The 19,094-nt window shown below is 49.7% G+C and overlaps 1 protein-coding gene across 1 annotated transcript in view; it reads right to left on the bottom strand.

The window, feature by feature from the left end:
* Positions 1-19,094, bottom strand: part of LOC119108454 (rho guanine nucleotide exchange factor 17) — a 29,481-nt gene that overhangs the window by 10,087 nt on the left and 300 nt on the right. Inside the window, exons 2-10 of the mRNA XM_037232025.1 lie at positions 16,769-16,796; positions 11,980-12,096; positions 8,867-8,896; positions 8,359-8,552; positions 5,158-5,295; positions 4,726-4,817; positions 3,973-4,088; positions 3,102-3,208; positions 239-330 (exon numbers count right to left, since the gene is read on the bottom strand). Coding sequence (XP_037087920.1) covers positions 239-330; positions 3,102-3,208; positions 3,973-4,088; positions 4,726-4,817; positions 5,158-5,295; positions 8,359-8,552; positions 8,867-8,896; positions 11,980-12,096; positions 16,769-16,796 — 914 coding nt within the window. The remainder of the gene's footprint in view (positions 1-238; positions 331-3,101; positions 3,209-3,972; positions 4,089-4,725; positions 4,818-5,157; positions 5,296-8,358; positions 8,553-8,866; positions 8,897-11,979; positions 12,097-16,768; positions 16,797-19,094) is intronic.

Here is a 19,094-nt window from a genome sequence, read left to right as displayed (position 1 = left end):
TTGCTCAAATATCGTCTGCACTAGCGCAATGCTTATTTTGTAGTACATCTTGTCCCTAAAACACATTAAATCCACCAGTGAGCAATGCTCAGAGCAGAAAGGTATGGGTGTCATGGATATGCATTTCTTTTATGCACAGCTCACATTCATCTGACCACATGCCAATCATACATGATGCATGTCAAGGTGCCGCGAATTCCAAGACAGAAGGCCAGAAACGACAATAGCTCATAGTTACCTAGTTTCTGCTTAGTCTCGTTGAAGATCTGCTCCCAAGCCGTTCGTTTTTCCACTTCAAAGAAGTTCATCGAGATGTTTTCAATCCCCTCCCTGAAATAAAGGATGCAGCCGTATGAATTTGCCGTGCCTCCTCACACTCCCTCCGAGCTTCGGCGCTGGGTCACCGGGCGAGAATGTGTCTGCTACAGCAGCCACCGACTGGCATCCACCTAATCCGAAAAAAATATAACCCAGTGGCGTATGATGTCCGTAAAGTTGGCGATTTGCCCAGCAATTCACTCAGCGACGAGTTCCGATTTCTCTCGAAAAGGTCGCAAGATGGTATATGGTATGAGATCATCGAAAAATGACCTTTATTTTGTAATAGCATGCAACCTTCGAGGTTAAGAGCTAGGTCAAAGGACGAGTAACTCGATATTACCAAAAAAAACCGGTCCACTTGTAAACTGCAAGCATCAAAATATTCACAAGGGCAAGAGCTAGCGCACATAAAGAAGTCCTGACCTCTCAAAGTGATTCTTCAAGGTCAGACACAGACTCAAGGGACGGGGAACTCCATTTCATTCAAAAATTAGCTGCCAATTTTGATCTTGTAAACATCAGAATATTCAATGCGGAAAGACCTAGAGTTCGTCAAAAATCCTCACCCCTCAAGATCATCCTTCGAGGTCAAACGCAAGCAGAAAAGATGGGAAACACAATATCACCCAAAAGATACCGGCCGAATTTAGACTGGAAAATATCGAAATATTCAACACAAAAGAACTAGCGCCCGTCAAAAAGTTCTGACCTCTCAAGGTCAACCTTCAACGTCAAACGTGGGCCCAAAGGATAGGGAATTCCATACCATCCAAAAATTACCGGCCGAATTTAGTCTTTCAAATATAAGAATATCCACCACAGAAAAAACTAACGTCCGTAAAAGGTCCTGACCTTTCAAGGTCATCCTTCAAGGTAGCACGTAGGCTCAAAGGACTAGGAACTCAATACCACTCAAAAATTACCGTCGAATTTCGAATTCGCAAACAACAGAATCTAAAAAAACAACTAGTGACCGTCCGAAAGTCCTGACCCCTCAAGGTCACCCTTAAAGGTCAAACACGGGCCCAAAGAACAGAGAACTCAATATCACCCAAACATTACCGGCTGATTTCAAACATGCAAATATGAGAATATTCACCGCAAAAAATAACATCCGTCATAAGGTCCTGACCTCCTAAGGTCATCTTTTTAAGGTCAAACGCGTACTCCAAGGATGCGGAACTTAAGGTTACCCAAAAGTGAAGGGCCGACTTTAAGCTTGCAAACGTCAGAAAAATCAACAAAAAAGGAACTAGCGTCCGTCAAAAAGCCCTGAATTCTCAAGGTTACTATTCAAGGTCAAACGCGGGCTCAAAGGACGGAGAGCTCAATGTCACCTAAAAAATACCGGCCGACTTTAAACATGAAAACATAAAAAGATATTTACAAGTTGAATAGCTGATGTCCGTCAAAAATCCTCACCTCTCAAGGTCATCTGTCAAGGTTAAACCTAGGCTTAAGGGACGGTAACTCAACATCTCCCAAAAAGTACTGGCCGATTTTTAACACGCAAATATCAGAATATTCCACACAGAAACAATCAGCGTCCGTTAAAAAGTCCTGCATTCTCAAGGTCACCTTTGAATGTCAAAGCGGGCCCAAATGGCGGAGAGCTTCATATCACCTAAAAATTACCGGCCAATTTTAAACTTGCCAGGACCAAAACATTGACTATTACAAGGACTAGCGTCTGTCAAAAAGTCCTGACCTCCCAAGATCACCCTCGAAGCTCAAACGCGGGCTCAACGGACGGGGATCAGTTTGACGGACACTAGTTCTTTCTGTGGTGAATATTCTGGTGTTTGCAAGTTTAGAATCGGCCGGTAATTTTTAGGTGATTTTGAATTTCCTGTCCTTTGAGCCCGTGTCTGACCTTAAAGGGTGAGCTTGAGAAGTCAACACTTTTTGATAGACACAAGTCCTTTCTGTAGACAAGACAGTAGTATTTTCGATAAAGGCGCGTTGCCGAAATACCAACTGAACTATGCCTCCATTCTCCCGGTTTTTCCGAGGAAAAAGGCTAATACTTCTGTCTTGTCTATGTGAATAATGTTCCTCGCTAATGTACTGAACAACTAGTCCTTTCCGTAGTGAACATTTTGGTTCCGGGGGTTTAAAAATGGCGGACGATTTTTGGGTGATATGGAGTTCCCGTCCTTTGAGCTCGCGTTTGACCTTGAAGGATGACCTTGAGAGGTCAGGACTTTTGACGGACACTAGCTCTTGCTCTTGTGAATACTTTGATGCTTGCAGTTTGCAAATCGGCCGGTAATTTTTTGGTGATTTCGAGTTCCCCGTCTTTTGGCCCAGCTCTTGGCCTCGAAGATCACGTGATATTGCAAAATAAAAGTCATTTCGATGTTCTCGTGCCAAAATTCTCTTAAGACCTTTTTCAGAGAAATCGAAACCCGTTGTTGAATAATCGCTGAATAAATCACTAACTTGACGGACATTGGCGATGAACATACGCCGCAGCTACTAACACCTGGCGTCTCACATGTGTAAGTCTGTGAGTACCACGTACGTTTGGACGTTTGGTGATGAACAGTGATGTATAATCGGAGCACTGCATGACAAGTTGCGTTGACTTCGATTGCTGAACAGGCTACGGGCGTGCAACAAGTGATGAGGATGCATTCGCAGGTACTAGGTGTGCAAAACCATCGCGTCAAATACATCGCCTCCAAGCACGTCTACGGCATTTCACGCTGTACCTATACCAGTGACGTCATTCGGAGAGCAGCTATTGTGCGGCATCCTGAGACCAGCCCGCCACTCACTGGGTGGCCACGTTGAGCTGCAATAGCATCAGCTGGCTATCCGCGCGGTGTCGCTCAGACAGCTGCTTATTTAGCACGTTCGCCATCTCCTTCACAAGCTCCTCCACCTATCAGAAACGGCATGGTGTTAATCATGCGACGATTCAAACGGGCCTAGGTATACCCTACACACGCATTTACTGCGGATCAGTATCACATTTACAAGCTACTGCAATTATTTTACGCACCACACCCCAAAACGCATTACCTGAAGAGCACATTAAATCACAGGCATCGGATCAGCTTGCCGGGCGGGACCGGAGCCCGTAACATAGGGTACGAAACTTTCCACTTAAAGGAACTGTTCCACATCCGAAAATATTAAAGCAAGCATAACATGCAATGAAATAAACTCCCGCATCACTATTGGTATACTTTTAAGTGGAAAAGACTGCTCTAGGCAGCACAAGTCATCCACTTAGTGAACATGCTCAATAACATTTTTTATTGGCCTTGATTGCCGCATCACCAGTGGAATGACAGGATTCTAATAACGTCATTATGACGTCATGGATGCCTTGGTGACTTTGAAATAGTCCGCACAAGACAGTCTGCACATCTTTGCAGGCGTGCACTAAAACACTAGCGGGGTTAAGGCCTTAAGAAGGACAGGAATGTAAATTACACCAATGACCTCTAAGATGTCATTTCAGTTTACCCCCCCCCCCCCCCCCCCTATTATGTCGCATGACTGTCACATACCGCATGCCTCCGTGGTTTGCCGTATGTGCTGCCAACGTTGTGAAGCATATGTTTTGTCTTTTTTAGGGGTTCTGTGAACTTTTTGATCACAGCCGGTTGCCGTTGGCTGCGTCCTCTCCCACTACCCCACCTGATAGTGATTACAGTGCAGTTTGCAGACCATCACCCCGATCTGACGCAGGGTTGCAATGTCCTCTTCAATCTTTTCTACCTCCTTCAGAAGCGAACTCAGATTCTCGTCTTTGGCTGCGAAGAAGTATAGCACATAGTAACACACCACGCAATCCCAACACCGGCGGTGGTAAAACGGAGGTACCCGCCTCACTTTGATTTGGCCGATGAGAGAATACCGCGTTAGCTACTATTGCTACAATTCGGCATCAAGGTAGATCACCATGCCGCATAAGAGGTCAAGCAGATGTCGCACATTGGCCAAATCGTGTCAGTTGGACGTATTGATTGACCCCTTCCCCCCCCCCCCCCCCACCCCGCTCCCGTCCCTAAAAATGTTTCATCTTATTCAGTAACATACCGATAAAAGCGAGCTGCACAATGATGTCACTTTTAGGGCAAAATCTGACAGCGGGCCACACTAAACTGTACTCGGGAAAACAGACTCGAGCGGAAAGTGGGAATGAGCTTTCCCCCTTTTCGACATTATTCACAGGACAGTTGCTGCATGCCGCCAGGCTGACTTACAGCGCTCAACATTCAGATCGACCAGACTTACAGCGCGCGGCTTAGATCGGCCAGACTTACAACGCTGAACATTCTGATCGGCCAGACCTACAGCGCGCAATGCTTGGATTGGCCAGACCTACAGCGCCCAATGTTCAAATCGGCCAGACTTACAGCGTGCAATGTTCAGATCGGCCAGACTTACAGCGCGCAATGTTCAGATCGGCCAGAGGAATCTTCATGAGCAGTTTGTACTTGTTGGCCTCCAGGCCCGTGACCGAGCCGTCAGCCAGTGCTCTGGAATAGGTCACGGTCAGTCTCAGACCCAGCTCCGATGGCTGAGGCGGGGCTGGCGCCCGGCTGCCCCGCCTGAACTGTGTCCTGAACATGTGTCGCAGCAGAGCGGCAGAAGAGGCTCCAGGCAGGCCAAGCGGCGATATGCATATGCCTCGTTCGGTCTTTTTCTCGACATTCGTGTATTTTGCCACTGGATGCAAAATCTGCTATAAAGAGCAACGCATCGCTTTTAAGAGAGTTTCGTAACAACGTTGAGCAACCTTAAAACTGCGGTAACGAACGTCCGAATGTGGAATCCTACAGGGTGACAGTTTGGTTGTGCTATTCGGCGTCCGCTTACGTGGAGGGCTTGCGGGTGGCTCCCGCCCGCCGCTTGATGCTGGCGATCACAAGCAGATCGTTGAAGAGAAAGAGGCAGCGCTCCTTCTTGGTGCCCAGAGTAGTCGTCATGGTCACCTGGTCGTGACGAATCAATATCCTACAGGTGATGTGGGGAAATACAACATGTCACAAACAGGGATACGGGAACGATTTCAAAGTTGACGGGCGAACGGGAATGGCCTGATTAACTCCACCCCCCTCACACTTCCATTACTGCATCTCTCTACTTTTATGTTTTAACCTGTTGAAAAAGTCACTTGTTGTTTAGGAATAGTTGTCATCTACGTGCCATGCTGCGAGAGGCGGCGAAATATGTACCATACTTTTGGATTTATTTTCTTTTGTGCGTAACATTTTGGTAAGAGATGTCTGATACTGCTCTTCATTTGCACATTGCGATATTACCTGACGACCTATTTATGATGATCGGGGAAAGCATACATTATCAACATGCCGCAACATCCACACTCTGTGACCCATGTCGTCCGCTTTTACGATCATGATACCGAAATAAAAAAAAAAATAGGCCGGAAGTGCCCAAAGTCTCTAATTGCCCACATTTTTTAAATTGAAGCCGATCATTAGTGGACAGTCATGTAGGGCTTCGGTCGTCAGTTGCTGCACCTGAATTTGACTGCTGTGATAAGCACGCAATATTTTCCCTTCCGGCGTTAGAGTTCACCACTGAGATAATCGGTATGGCATTTCATCGCAACATTTCCCCTCCTAACTGCTTGCAGCTTTCAGTCGTTACAGTCAACCACAGCTCGCATTTTTTCAGCTCAGATAATTCAAAATGACCTGCTTATCTTGAAGCGACGTCCGAAAAGTGTCACATTTCGAAGTGCAACTTTAAAACGCGCCCTGGCGGCCGGCTAGATACCCTTCGCTAGGTATCTAGATACCTAGATAACCCAGAACGTAGATAACCGTTTCTAGGCAAAAGGTCACATTCTCATTCGGGGTCAGTGACCTTTTGAAGGTCAAGGTGACCAAAATCATACAGGATTGCTTTGAGTTTTGCATTTGACTAAGCGACAAAGATTACGCTAGGCAGTATGTTCCTAAGACAAAATGTTGACCTAGTTCATTCATTTTAGGTCAATGACCTATTCTGACCTCTAAGAAGTCCATGAAAGATGTATAATGCGGTTCCTGCTATCAATAAACTCAAAATGAGCTCCAGAAACTATCCCACACAGAAAACCCTAGACTAACCAAACAGTTTGGTTTTGCCCTTGGCGTGGCCTTCATACCTGACCTTAGATCCATGTAATTTTCATTCAGCTGCTGTGTTGCCTAAGAAAGCATCTCAGAGATGTATGGCTTCGTCTAACACTCCGTTTTGGATCAGATTAAATGATTCCATAGAAATTGCCTTCGCTGAAACCATGGTCTGATTTTGACCTGCTATAGGTCAGCGACTTTACAAGGTAAATATAAATTTGTGATGCCAAACGATCTGCTATTTAATTGTCTACAGGTATGCAAAATTTGGTCCGGTTACGCCGCGCCGTTCGGAAACCATTTTGGAAAAACCTTTGGGGGGGGGGGGGTCAATTTGACCTCCCATCGGAGCACGTGTTAAGCCTCTCAGCAAGGCAAGAATAAAAGTGCATCAACGCTGCAACAAAACTGCGCATGTTTCTTGACATTGGTTAGATGCGGGCTTGACTGAACATATACAAAAATCTGAAATTTTGCACAAAGCGGACCATTTTTCTATTTGACTTTGAAGCAGACAGCAGAGGTTGCATATTCACATGAAGTTTTATCTTCAAATGACTAGGATAATGTTCCGCAACGCTGCTCAGCATATCTATTGTCCATCTGTAATTGTGACACCCATGCTGAGTCTGCATCGCTAGGTTTGCATTCGTAACATGGTTCAAATTTCACCAAGTTTTGCACGCCTTCAATGAAGTCAAAACAAGCAGCACAGTACTTGCGAATTCCTGTTCTACTCAATGATTGAGACGAAGTATTAGTGTCACCGACGGAGCCATTGTTCCGGCTGTTGACCTCGTCTGACGTGTTAGTATGTACACAACATGCTCGGTCCTGCTCGGTCCTGCTCACGTCCTGCTCGGTCAGCTTAATGATAGAAGGCTGGAATGGTAATGAGAAGTCCCTGGTTCAAACCCCGTCAATCCCAAGGAGAGAGGTCCTTTCCGGTACTCAACAGCATCTGAAGACGGCCGGAGAATTGACGGAACAAATTGCATTACGCTAAAACACCAGACGAAGACGACGTTCCGAATAATTATTCCATCGGTAATCACTTGTTGCCATTGTGATGAAACACAGCTCGAACATTTTTGGTGCATTAAATGCACTTGTTCTTCGGTTTTACTGCCCTACAATATATGACATCCAGTCTCAGAGCATGCTTATCCTCGCCGCTTTCAATTAACACCATCACCAATATTCGTATCACTCGATGTGACTAGGATCGTCACGATTTAGGGGTCATACGGAAGTCATCGCTTTCACTTGTTCAGTCACTAATAATGCGATTTGCTGGCGGCATTGTCGCACATAACGACAACAAATTAAGTATTAATTAACATTAACATTGTCATGCCTGAGTTTGATGATAACTGGCAGCCAGTTTTAGCTTATTTTGCCACGTCACCTGCGAAATACGTGGCCTTTTGCGGACGTTATGTCAATATATGATGACTGTTACCACTATGAACTGCCGGACGCCACTAGAACAGTCTCATCTCTCGGGCGTCAAATCCATCCTATCATGTCCCTGTCCCGTCAAACATCACTAGACTGTCCCCTCCTGCCGCACGTCACCAATCCGCCCTGTGCCTCACCTGTCAGGCATTACCAGACTGTCCCCCTCCTGCCGCACGTCACCAATCCGTACTGTTGCCTCACCTGTCAGGCATTACCAGACTGTCCCCTCCTGCCAGACGTCACCAGGCCGTACCGTCCCTCACCTATCGGGCATCACCGGACTCCCCTCCTGCCAGACGTCACCAGGCCGTACTGTGCCTCACCTGTCAGGCATCACCAGACTATCTCCTCCTGCCAGACGTCACCAACCCGTCCTTTGCCTCACCTGCCAGGGGTGGGGGGCTGTAAGACTGTCAGGCATTACCAGACTGTCCCCTCCTGCCAGACGTCACCAGGCCGTACTGTCCCTCACCTATCGGGCATCACCAGACCGTCCAGCCCGTCCACGGCCGCCTCCACCTCGCGCAGCATCTGCTGTAGTGCCTCGTTCTGCATGGTCTCCTGCTCCAGGCTGTTGATGCGCGAGGCCAGCTGGTGGACCTCGCTGAGCGCCGAGCGCAGCGCGCCCAGGTCCGGATGTTCGGGTGGTGTGTGATTCACCAGTTGCTGCCGGCGGAGTAGTGCGGGCATGGCAGCATAAAACTGCATAATACGCAGCACAAACACCGGCTGAATGGCAGCCGGAAGTGCGGAAACCTTGTTCCAGGCGTGATGTTGAGAAATTGATTCGTTTTTGAAACTTGTAAAGATATGCATAGGGGCACTTAAAGCTGGTCATAGCAAAAGTTTCCAGGGCTTGCTGGTCCTAGCAGGAATCTGGCAGGAAGCAGTTTTACGGTAACTGGCGTCTTATCTCACCTTGAGTAGGAGCTCGTACCGGGGTATCCTCTGCACGGGCATGATGAGAAGGTGGGTGAAGCTGAGCTTCCGTTTGTTGAGCGCTCCAAGCTCTGTCGGAATTGGTGACAGCTGTCTAAGTCATGTGAACACTTGAGAAAAGAAAAAAACGTTGGCAAGATCACGCGCAGTGACGGGGTTCCACGACAACCAAATCGACGCTGTCTAAAAGCAGCCAACAAATGAAATAGCGACATCTGTACAATCTGTGTAAGATTTTTTAAGTGAACACGTTCCACGCCGTTGCACACCCTTTTATGAAGCGCTAACGGCTGAAGTGGTCATAACAGCGTTGATAAGCCCTGGCACATCTGAGGTTCGAGCCCGGGCCCTTCATGTGGAAGCCAAAGCGATAACCAACGGCCCATTACGTTCCCTCTTTCTCTCTGCTCTCTCTCTCTCTCTCCCCTCTCTCTCTCTCTCTCTCTCTCCCCCCCCCTCTCTCCCCCTCTCTTTTTCTCTCTTTTTGAGTGCGATAATATGTGGATATCGCCATTTTATTTTTTTCAGCCACTTGTGTAAAGAGGCCCAACATGCCTGCTTTCGTCCGTCTGTCTGTTTGCCCGTTTTACCTTTAATGTACCTGCTGGTGAACAACTGTGTGACACGGGACGGGAATTTTCCACACGGTTCGCATGCGCATGGGACAGTTTGCGGTGTCGAGTGGCGGGTGGGCACGTGAATGTGGACATGACACGGGCACGAAAGCTCGTCTTCAGGCCCATTTGAGTACCATCAGTTTTAAATCGGTCATTCAATCTCATAGATTGTAGCCCATATGGAGAGCTATCCTGCATCGGAAACATCAAGTCAAAATCGAATATCGATTGATTTTCACCCCAAGTCCATGCTGATCAAAAACGCAGCCACTGGTTCACAGCCGAGAGAGCTGGAACCGTATGCTGTACGCATCTCGTGAAACAGGATTTCACACATGGCAGCCGCAAATAAAGTTCGGGATCCAATTTCTCTCTGTCCATCTGTATGTGATGTACAAGCTTCCGAGCGCGCTGCGCTCAGGTGTGCCGACGGATTGGGGCACGAGTGACACCATGTGACCGGCAGAAAGCCTGTGGTGCCGGTCTTGAACCGATCGGTGGCGCGTGGACGTGCAATCAGCCGGACCTCTGCAGAATTCACGTGAGCCAGGGTACGAGCCAAACGGAGGGTGTTGTCAGCTCAAGGCCGCTGGCAGTATGGACCTCATTATGGGGTACGTACTTCTGTGGCCGACGATTAACAGCATGCCTGCAGGCGCGTGCAAATATTTGTACTCAAGGTTTTCGGAGTGCCGGAAACCATGAGCAAACCGACACAAGTTCCCTGAATGGAGACCGCTGTCGGGGCTATCCAACGATATCCAAATCTTGTTTCCGTACCACGATGTTCACGCAGTGCGCGTGCTCAGCTTTTGTGACCGTTTTCATTGGGCCCCAATCGCAGCAGCTCTCACGGCAGTGTCAGGCGTGGCGATGGGCTTCTTACACAGGCAGGTAGCTGGGTGATGTATTTGGGGCGAATCCAGCCGGTAAAGGTATGCACCCCGCGCGTGGGGCGCGACCAAACACTGACAATCATCTACCATTGTCGCCAGTCTTTCACGAAGTCGGCAGGGATAAAGGTCGAAGGATAAGTCGACAAGGATAAAAGTTGACAAGGTTAGAAGTCGATTCGGAAAAGTCGAAAGCGATAAACATCGGCAGTGATAAATATTTAAAACACGTCAAACGGAAAAAAAATTGGTGGGAACAAGACTCAACCAGAAAAGTCGCGGGGATAAAAGTCGACAGTGATAAAACTCAGATGACAAAACATCTCAGTTGATACGAATTGCCATAGATAAACGATGATTTGGATAACAGCAAACAAGTCGGCAGGCAAGAAGATTTAAGCCGGAAGAGTCCTAATGATTTGACGCCTGCCATGAAAGGGGATGTTGCTGACCGCGCCCTGATACGCCGTCGGATTCAATGGGCTTCAGGGCCTGGCGTCCCTGAGGCCTCGGATTCGGGCCCGCCCACGCTCGCCTGGCAAACACTCCTGGCAGGAAGCCAGCCTTCGAGCCTTTGGACCGAACGATACTCAACGCACCTTAAAGCAACCAGGTGGCCGATCTACTGTGGGCACCCAGCTAGGCTCTGTCTATGGGCATCCAGCTAGCCTCCTCACATGCTCATCGAAATTCCCGCTGTGACCATTTTCTTACACATTCAGGAACAAGACGGGCGCCCACGGCGGGATGCTGAGCACGGCGGCGGCGCCTGTGGCCAATGCCATTTTTTTGTTAACCTTGTTGCTGGACAGACACGTGCCGGCCTCTCAATGTTCGTTCGTGGTTCTCACTTCCCCTTCTGGAAACGAGATCTTGAATCCTCGGCTCCGCAAGGCTGTTTAATACCCTAGTTCCCGGATTCTGTCCGTTGTTTTGCAAGCACAGCACTTTGTTTCATGGTCCTCACTGTTTTATTCCGCAGATAAAAGATAGGTTCCCCACTCCAGCTGGTTTCTTAACAAGCACCAAAGCCTAGTTCCTGGTTCCCATTGACTTTGCACATGTACCAGACCTTGGTTGTCTGATCCTTACAAGCTTTTTAACAAACACCAGGGCCTTGTTCAAGATTCCCGCCGGTGTTTTGGTCTCCACTTGTGCAGTGTTTTATAATACGTTATCCTTGTCGATTTTAATTCCTTTGGCTGTTTCGCTACCCAAATGTACCCTGTCGGGTTCCTTTCGTTTCGTCTGTTTCCGATTCGACCTGCATCCATGGAGACTTCAATTCCTTTTGACATTTCGTCCTTCAACTTTTTCCGTTTTTGTTCATTACCTATTAGTGCCAATGAGCTGAACAACATGTGACCAGATTTAGTTGTTTTTAGCCATCTGGCGTTCCATCCAGGAGCGTTCGAGCTGTTTTTGAAAACTGTACCCGGCTGTTCCGCTCCGCCAGCGCGTTAATCCCACGCTCGGTCCACGCGGCTCTGTATTTGGGAGCGAACATGTGTCTGCGACATGGCTGTAAACTCTGATGCCGGGCAAGTGGCCCATATAGCTGGCTGGAAAGGGCCAACCGAGCTGTGCGCGTCGTCGGTGACCGGCGCCAAGCCACCGCACGCGCCCCTGAGCCAGGGCCCTCACCTCCAGAAACTTGGCCAGTCCGGGCTTAAGTTGACAGGCGCGCCGCAGCGCCTCCCGCGCTGTGGGCCAGTTGTTGACGAACGCCGTGTACGTGTCCAGCACAACCGGTGCTGTTAGCTGAAACAGACCCAGCCCACGACCCGTCACAGCGTGCCTCGTGACAATAGTAGTGTGGTCCGTGTCACCGCAGGACGGGTCGGCTGACGCAGCCACGGCCGCTCTGACACGGCAGGGAGGGCAACTGACACTGCTGACTTGGATGGTTGACGCACCACAGCGCGCAGTCAGTGACAGTCACAACCCGACCGCCCAGGCGCACTGCTGCCTTGTTTAGCGGCACTGTCGGCTCGGCCAATGTCCGTGCGCTGATTCGTTCAGAAACAACACAGATTTGGTCCGAAAACACCTCTGGCTCGACCAAAACCATCGACTCACTATCAACGTCCCATTGTCGCACGAGCCATTAATGCCGTCGGTTTAGGCCCGCGTCACTTCTGTCGACACACGGTCAATAGACTGCACGCAGTCTGGCTGCTGGTTGTAGTTTCAAGCACTGGTTAAATGTCAAAATAATAACATGCAGATTACAGATCAACAGCTTGGATCAGTGCAACCTTTGAGTAGGGCCAAATAGAACACCATGAAAAGATGCTGAAGACAGTTAGTGTTCACATGTGGTGGAGCACAGCCTCAGCAAAAGGCAATTCATATTTAAGCAAAAGGGCCTTTGTTTCCCACTTTTCCGGCGTTATGCGTTAGAAGTACCTTCACTAACAATACTCCACCTGCGCTGCCGGGAGACACAGTTTTAAACGACGTTAACAAGCAAGCAATGGTTGTGTTGACAAAAACTGGAAATTCACTTGATAACATCGTGATAACCAGCACCCCCTGATATACTAAGGACGATTAGTCACCATAAGAATTCCGAACCCATAGATCAGGTAACGCCTAGTTGCATATGAAATTGATAGGAAGCTCCCTTATTCTAGTGGGGAAATCTATGCCAGCAATAGTGCACGACACTAACACTAACCGCGACAACTCCTGTTAAAGAACGAGCTCACTGAAGGTCCTATATACATGGCGTGCAAACATACACAACATTTGGGAGTGTCAACAGTCTGCGGTTGATGGCAGGACGTAATGGTCTATGCATTTGATGAAAGAGAGGAGGCTTCATCCTCTACCCGACCAACATTTATAAGGACGTGGCTAACATTCGAAAGAAACCCGCTTTTCGTGTATTGTGAGTGTTTGTTTAGCCACTTCTACCGCTCAGCACCCCCCCCCCCCCCGATCTTTTGGCAAACTTCACTCCTGCTTTTTGGCACTCCAAGTACGCCCGCATACAGCTGCCACGTGAGCCTCCGATACCACACTGGAGTCATGACTGGCGTCAAACGACGCCAGCAGCGGTCATCTTGACACTCGTTTGACCGTCACCCGTGGATACCTGTGGTGTGTCTACACAAGTCAGTATACCCCGGTCGCTACCCCGTCCCGGCCCCATTGCGGAACGAAATGTGAGGTTGAAGTCAGGATCGCAACCAAACAACGAATGTTACTGGAACTGAAACCCATTTCGCCGTGCCACCTGATCTATTCGATGCTGTTTTTGTGTGGGCAAAACACAACAAAGCAAACACACCATGGTCCGTTTGACCAAAGCATGCTGCGTCTTGAGCTGACGTCATTGGTTACACTTTGCCTGTAAAAGGGTCTATGGTCACTGAGGCCCCTCGTTTGCCTCGCCGACTGATTTACGGGTAACATAACGGTAATGCCGAATGAGGTAGCTAAACAACGATTATTACATTATGACGGCGAACATTAAAAACTGCGGCCGATCCGCAGCAAACCAGTGTTGGCACCCCATCGCTGATATTTGTTTGTCTTAAAAAACATGTACGTGTTTCCCTCCTGAAATTCAATACGGTCTTACGCGCCTCGTTCAGCTGCACATCAGTCAGGGCAATGTTAAAACCATACCATCGCTCATGAGAGCCACCAGCTTGGTAACGCCTCACAAGATGAGCCGTTTTTCCATGGTTACCGAAGAGCAGATCACTTGATCTAGGCTACTGTCCGATCTTTGACTGCGACTGACCGGGACACAATGTCATATCGGGTCATGGACACCACTACCTGACCATTCGCGCCTGCGATTTTTCTGGCAGATCAATAAGTCAGTCCCAAACGCACGCAAAATAAAAGGAGCCTATACAAACCTCGGGGTTTACTGAACTCAAACGTTACAGCCTTGCTTCAACAAGCACGAAGGCACGACACGTCTTTGCACTGGGCGAACTGAAGACGACAAATAAAGGCAACAAACGACCCTCAACGGGCGACCTAAAAATGCACACATTCCTAAGACGTTCAGTGCACTAGCGAGGGAACATTATTCCACATAGATTAGACAGTATTAGAAGCCTTATTCCTCGGAGAAAACCAGGAGAGTGGAAATATAGTTTAGGTTGATATTTCGGCAACATACCTTTATCGAAACAACAAAAAAGTGTTCTTCTGCTATTTTTTCGATAAGGACATGTGCCGACCTAACAACCAAACTATATCTCCAATATCCTGGTTTTTCCCCGGGGAATAAAGCTATTACTTTTGTCTTATCTATGCACACATACACACAAAAAGTAAACAAACTCTGAAGTACAAGAAAGACAACCCTGCATATTACACTATTTTGCGAAAAATATCCTGAATGCCATGTTGTAGTAAAATTAGAAGGCGTAAATAAAAATGCAATAGTTGCACTTACTGGACATAACGGATTGTCAATAGCAGATGACAAAAATAAAACGACTTTACTAAATGACCACTTTGCGAGATAGAGAGATTGACACAAGACACGTACTATTGATACACGCAATCTACATCTTCCCACCAACCCTATCAAAGATCCTGACCTTTCCGTACTTGAAAATATTCATGTAACTGAGGTCGAGGCACGTAGGTATATTCACTAAACATGAGCAAATATAATGGTTCTGACGGTATACTCAACGAACTTTTAACGCTAGCAAGCACTCTCACCGGCCAGCCGCTCTCTAAACTTTCCAACACATCTCTGCAATCAGGCCAACTTCCTAAGATTTGGAAACATATAGTTATGGCAATACTCAAAAAGAAAAGCTCCAACTCAGATGTGACAAGCTTTCGCCCCCCCCCCCCACCGATCTTCTTTTCTGTCCTCAAAGTTTCTGGAGAAAATCGTTTTTAAATGGATTAATGAATATCTGGTAGCAAACAACTTGCTATCAGAAGACAGACCCCGTCTCTCTGTCTCCGTCCTCGTCCCTGTCCTGTCCTCTGTCCTCTGTCCTCTGTCCTGTCCTCTGTCCCTGTCCTCTGTCCCTGTCTCTGTCCTCTGTCTCTGTCTCTGTCCTCTGTCTCTGTTCTGTCTCTGTCTCTGTCTCTGTCTCTGTCTCTGTCTCTGTCTCTGTCTCTGTCTCTGTCTCTGTCTCTGTCTCTGTCTCTGTCTCTGTCTCTGTCTCTCCGCCTCGTCTCTGTCTCTGTCTCTGTCTCTGTATCGGCATCGGTATCGGTATCGGTATCGGTATCGGTATCGGTATCGGTATCGGTACGGTACCGGTACCGGTATCGGCATCTGTCTCTGGCGCTGTCTCTAGCTCTGTCTCTGGCTCTGTCTCTGTCTCTGCCTCTGTCTCTGTCTCCGTCTCTGTCTCTGTCTCTGTCACTATCTTACGTTTGTAAAGACGTACATGTGGAAAAAATCGCAGTTTGTGGGTTATCAACAAGATCATATTTGTACAGGCAGCCACGACGCGAAATCTCTTGCTGCTGGAACGCTTGAAACTACAAAAAATCGTTGGCATGTCTAGCACAGACGCCACAAAACAGACTCGTGCATAAAGGTCCTGACCAAGACCAGCTATAGGCAACACTGACCCCGACAAGACACGAAACTTCCAGACGACTTGATAATACGATAATATGGCATATATGGTTGGCGGAGGCTGCCAACAAACACCACCAGTTTGCTTATTCTCTTCGCGCTTTGTTCAGTTTTCGTAATTTGCCAAATCTGAAAGCCCACAGAACTCCACGTGATGGCTACGTTAAAGCTCACAGAAAGTTCGCCAGCCCGTGCTGTTAGAGTCTGCGGGCTTAAAAGTGTCATAAGACTGAGGGCGCCAGTATTTTGGATTTTGAAGTTAACAGAATCGTATCTGTTTCTGGTCGGTGGGCTGAACCGATCCACCACTCGGGGAGGTCTTACGTAGTGAACAATCAACGGTCTTGGTCGTAATAACCGATTTCGTACGATAACAGTTTCGCTATAATGTGTCCCAAATGTTTTGCACACGGCGAGCCAGCTGCTCCCGTAAGGCTTGATGGTACACTCGATGTGGTTGACCCATAGACGGCGCGTTTTGTCGGTGCAGTTCAGGTTATATATATATATATATATATATATATATATATATATATATATATATATATATAGCAAATATCTGGCTCAGGAAACAAAAGCTGCCGAAATCCCAGGAATTTCGAGTTTTGAGAGAAGACATCTGTTTTTGCCCTGTCCATGCCTAGTCCTCACGTGGATCTTGCCCGCCCTCCCCGCTGGGGATTATCCGTGGCGCCGTCACCCCATCACAACCACCGTCGCCGCGTGACCTCCGGGGCGGTAAGGACTCACCTTGTCGAGGAAGACCTCCCCGATGCCCTGCTGGCCGCTCCAAGGACTCACTTTGTCGAGGTAGACCTCATCGATGCCCTGCTGGCTGCTCCAAGGACTCACCTTGTCGAGGAAGACCTCCCCGATGCTCCTGCAGGGGCACTGGCTTCGGCCGGTGTAGGGGACTTGCCCCCCCCCCCCCCCCTCGGGTCCTAGCTCTGGTAACAGGTGGACGGTGCAAGCTGTTCCTCTCAGGGCATAGCGACTCTGCCGGTACGTGAGCTCCCGCTCCTTGTCTCGCCGGCTCCCCCCCCCCCCCCCCCTATTACCCGCTTTCCCGCATCCGGCCCACTCGTCACTCCCAATCCTTGTTTTATAGGGGTCGCCGTGCCCCCTCGTCCGCGTCCCCGGGTTGATCGGATCCCGGTGGCTGAGGGGCGCGTCGTGCGGGCCAGTCACGGCGCGTCCCAACACTCCACATTGGCCAGGATATCCGGAGGCGCGGGGGGCCCGTGGGGCCCCACACGGGTCTAGCGGCTTGTCGCTCGCGCTGCGGCTGGGTGCTCCGTGCGGTTCTCTGCTTAGGGCGGGTGGCCGTGCGCAACGGCTTAAGGGGTTAAGACGCGGCGGCGCTGAACCACGGTCAGGAGAGGAGGGGTCTCCCCGGTTACACCTGGCCGTGTGGGAGGCGTCGTTCGCCCCGTATAGCACCGAGGTAGCCCTGGCGGCACCACCACCCCCTGGGTGAGTGGGCCGTCTCCCAGTTAGGCTCCGAGGTGGGTGGGGCGCTCCGGTGCCGAAATTAACAATAGCATTGCGTGGCATCTACAAACCAAACAAACATCTGCCCCCCTGAGAGGGGGGCGGACTGCGATGATCTAAGGGCGCGGCGATAAGTCGGTTCCACCTGCCCCACGCGTTTTTGTCTTCCGGAGTGATGTGAAGAGCTTAGCATCGCCTTTACCGTTTCAGCGTCGAAACGGATGCGACAGGTTCGGAAAAGTCACCTGCTGTGATAAGCTGAGAGATGGCGCGATCGAGGTAGAGTTCGCAAAGGGCACCGATGCGACTCGAGCTATGACAGCCACTGAATTTGTTTACGCCGCGAGAACCGAGGGTGGAAAACGAGACGTGATCGTGCCAGTCACGGCCACACCGCACCATACCAAAAATTTATCAAAAGGCATCGTAAACTGCTATGACCTTCGTGACGTCAGCGAGGAGGAAATCATCGAAGAATTGGGAGCCTTTGGGGTCACCGCAGCGCGCAGGATCACGACCAGGAGGGGTCATGACCAAATTCCTACAAGCAACATTATATTGACATTTAACCGGCCTCATCTACCGTCTAATATCCGCGTTGGGTACGCCGTTGTCAAAGTCAGAGTCTTCGTTCCAAATCCGATGCAATTTTTCTCAATGCCAGCGCTTTGGTCATACAAAACCACACGGCCGCAATCGAGCTGTCTGTGGGAAGTGTGCATCTCTAGAACATTCGGGAGACCAGTGTACTTCTGTGCAGCCCTGGTGCGTGAAATGTGGCACGGGGCAGGTACCGCACACAGTTTTCGATCAAAGTTGTCCAGCCTCATGAAGAAAAAGAAAATTATGTCACTCAAAACCTCAAAGAACATCTCTTTCCACCAGGCGCGTGAACAGTATAAGGCTAATCACCCCAAAGTATTTTTTGCCGAAAAATCCCAAACCTCTGTACTACAGTCTACCAGCAACAACCACATGTCAGCGGCCCAATTCATCGCGCTCCTGCGATCCTTCGGTTTGTCTGTGGTGCCGGCGGGACGGGCGACTCCCGCCCAGTTGGATCCTCCGGGTCCTTCAGCTGAGTCCTGCTCGGCACACGCTGTGCCGCCGGCCCCTCAGGTGTCGTCGGGGTCGCTAGCGGGGAAGGAGGAGGGATGGACGGTGGTCAGGCGCGGCCATGGTCCGCGGGCTCGGCCGTCCTCGCCGTCTGGCGCTCCGCTGCCCCCGTCGCCTCCGGCGACACTGGCGAGTGCGTGCGGACGGGCAGTGGAAACGATGGAACGGCATGAGGCAGACAGGCGCGCCCGCGACGCCAAGCGGGCCCGCTTGGCCGAGTTGGAGCGGGCTAAGGCGGCCAATCGTTTGTCCGGTGCAAGCAAGGAGCCCGCCCCTTGCAGTGGTACACCATCGCCTAGAAGGCCAGTGGAGGCCCCGTCTGACCCCCAGACGCCCGGTAAAGGCCCGCCGATGGGCCCTCCTCCGCCGCCACCCCGGACTGGGTACGCTGGCGTGAAGCGTGCCCCGGCCGGTCCCCCGTCTCCGTCGGACGGAGGGAGCCACAGAACTTGTCCCAGAGTGGGGCACGTTCCCGCAGAATCGAGCCGTGGCTCTCAGTCTGAAACGTCTGCTCCTGCAACTGGCGCAGTCCAGTTCTTTTAGGACGTGTCCGGTTTTAGTATGTGACCTC

The sequence above is a fragment of the Pollicipes pollicipes genome, unplaced genomic scaffold (genome assembly GCF_011947565.3).
Source record: "Pollicipes pollicipes isolate AB1234 unplaced genomic scaffold, Ppol_2.1 Scaffold_6686;HRSCAF=7923_pilon_pilon_pilon, whole genome shotgun sequence".
NCBI classification, from domain to species: domain Eukaryota; kingdom Metazoa; phylum Arthropoda; class Thecostraca; order Pollicipedomorpha; family Pollicipedidae; genus Pollicipes; species Pollicipes pollicipes.
Note: the sequence above shows the minus strand (reverse complement) of the source record. Positions and strands in the feature narration are given on the sequence as shown.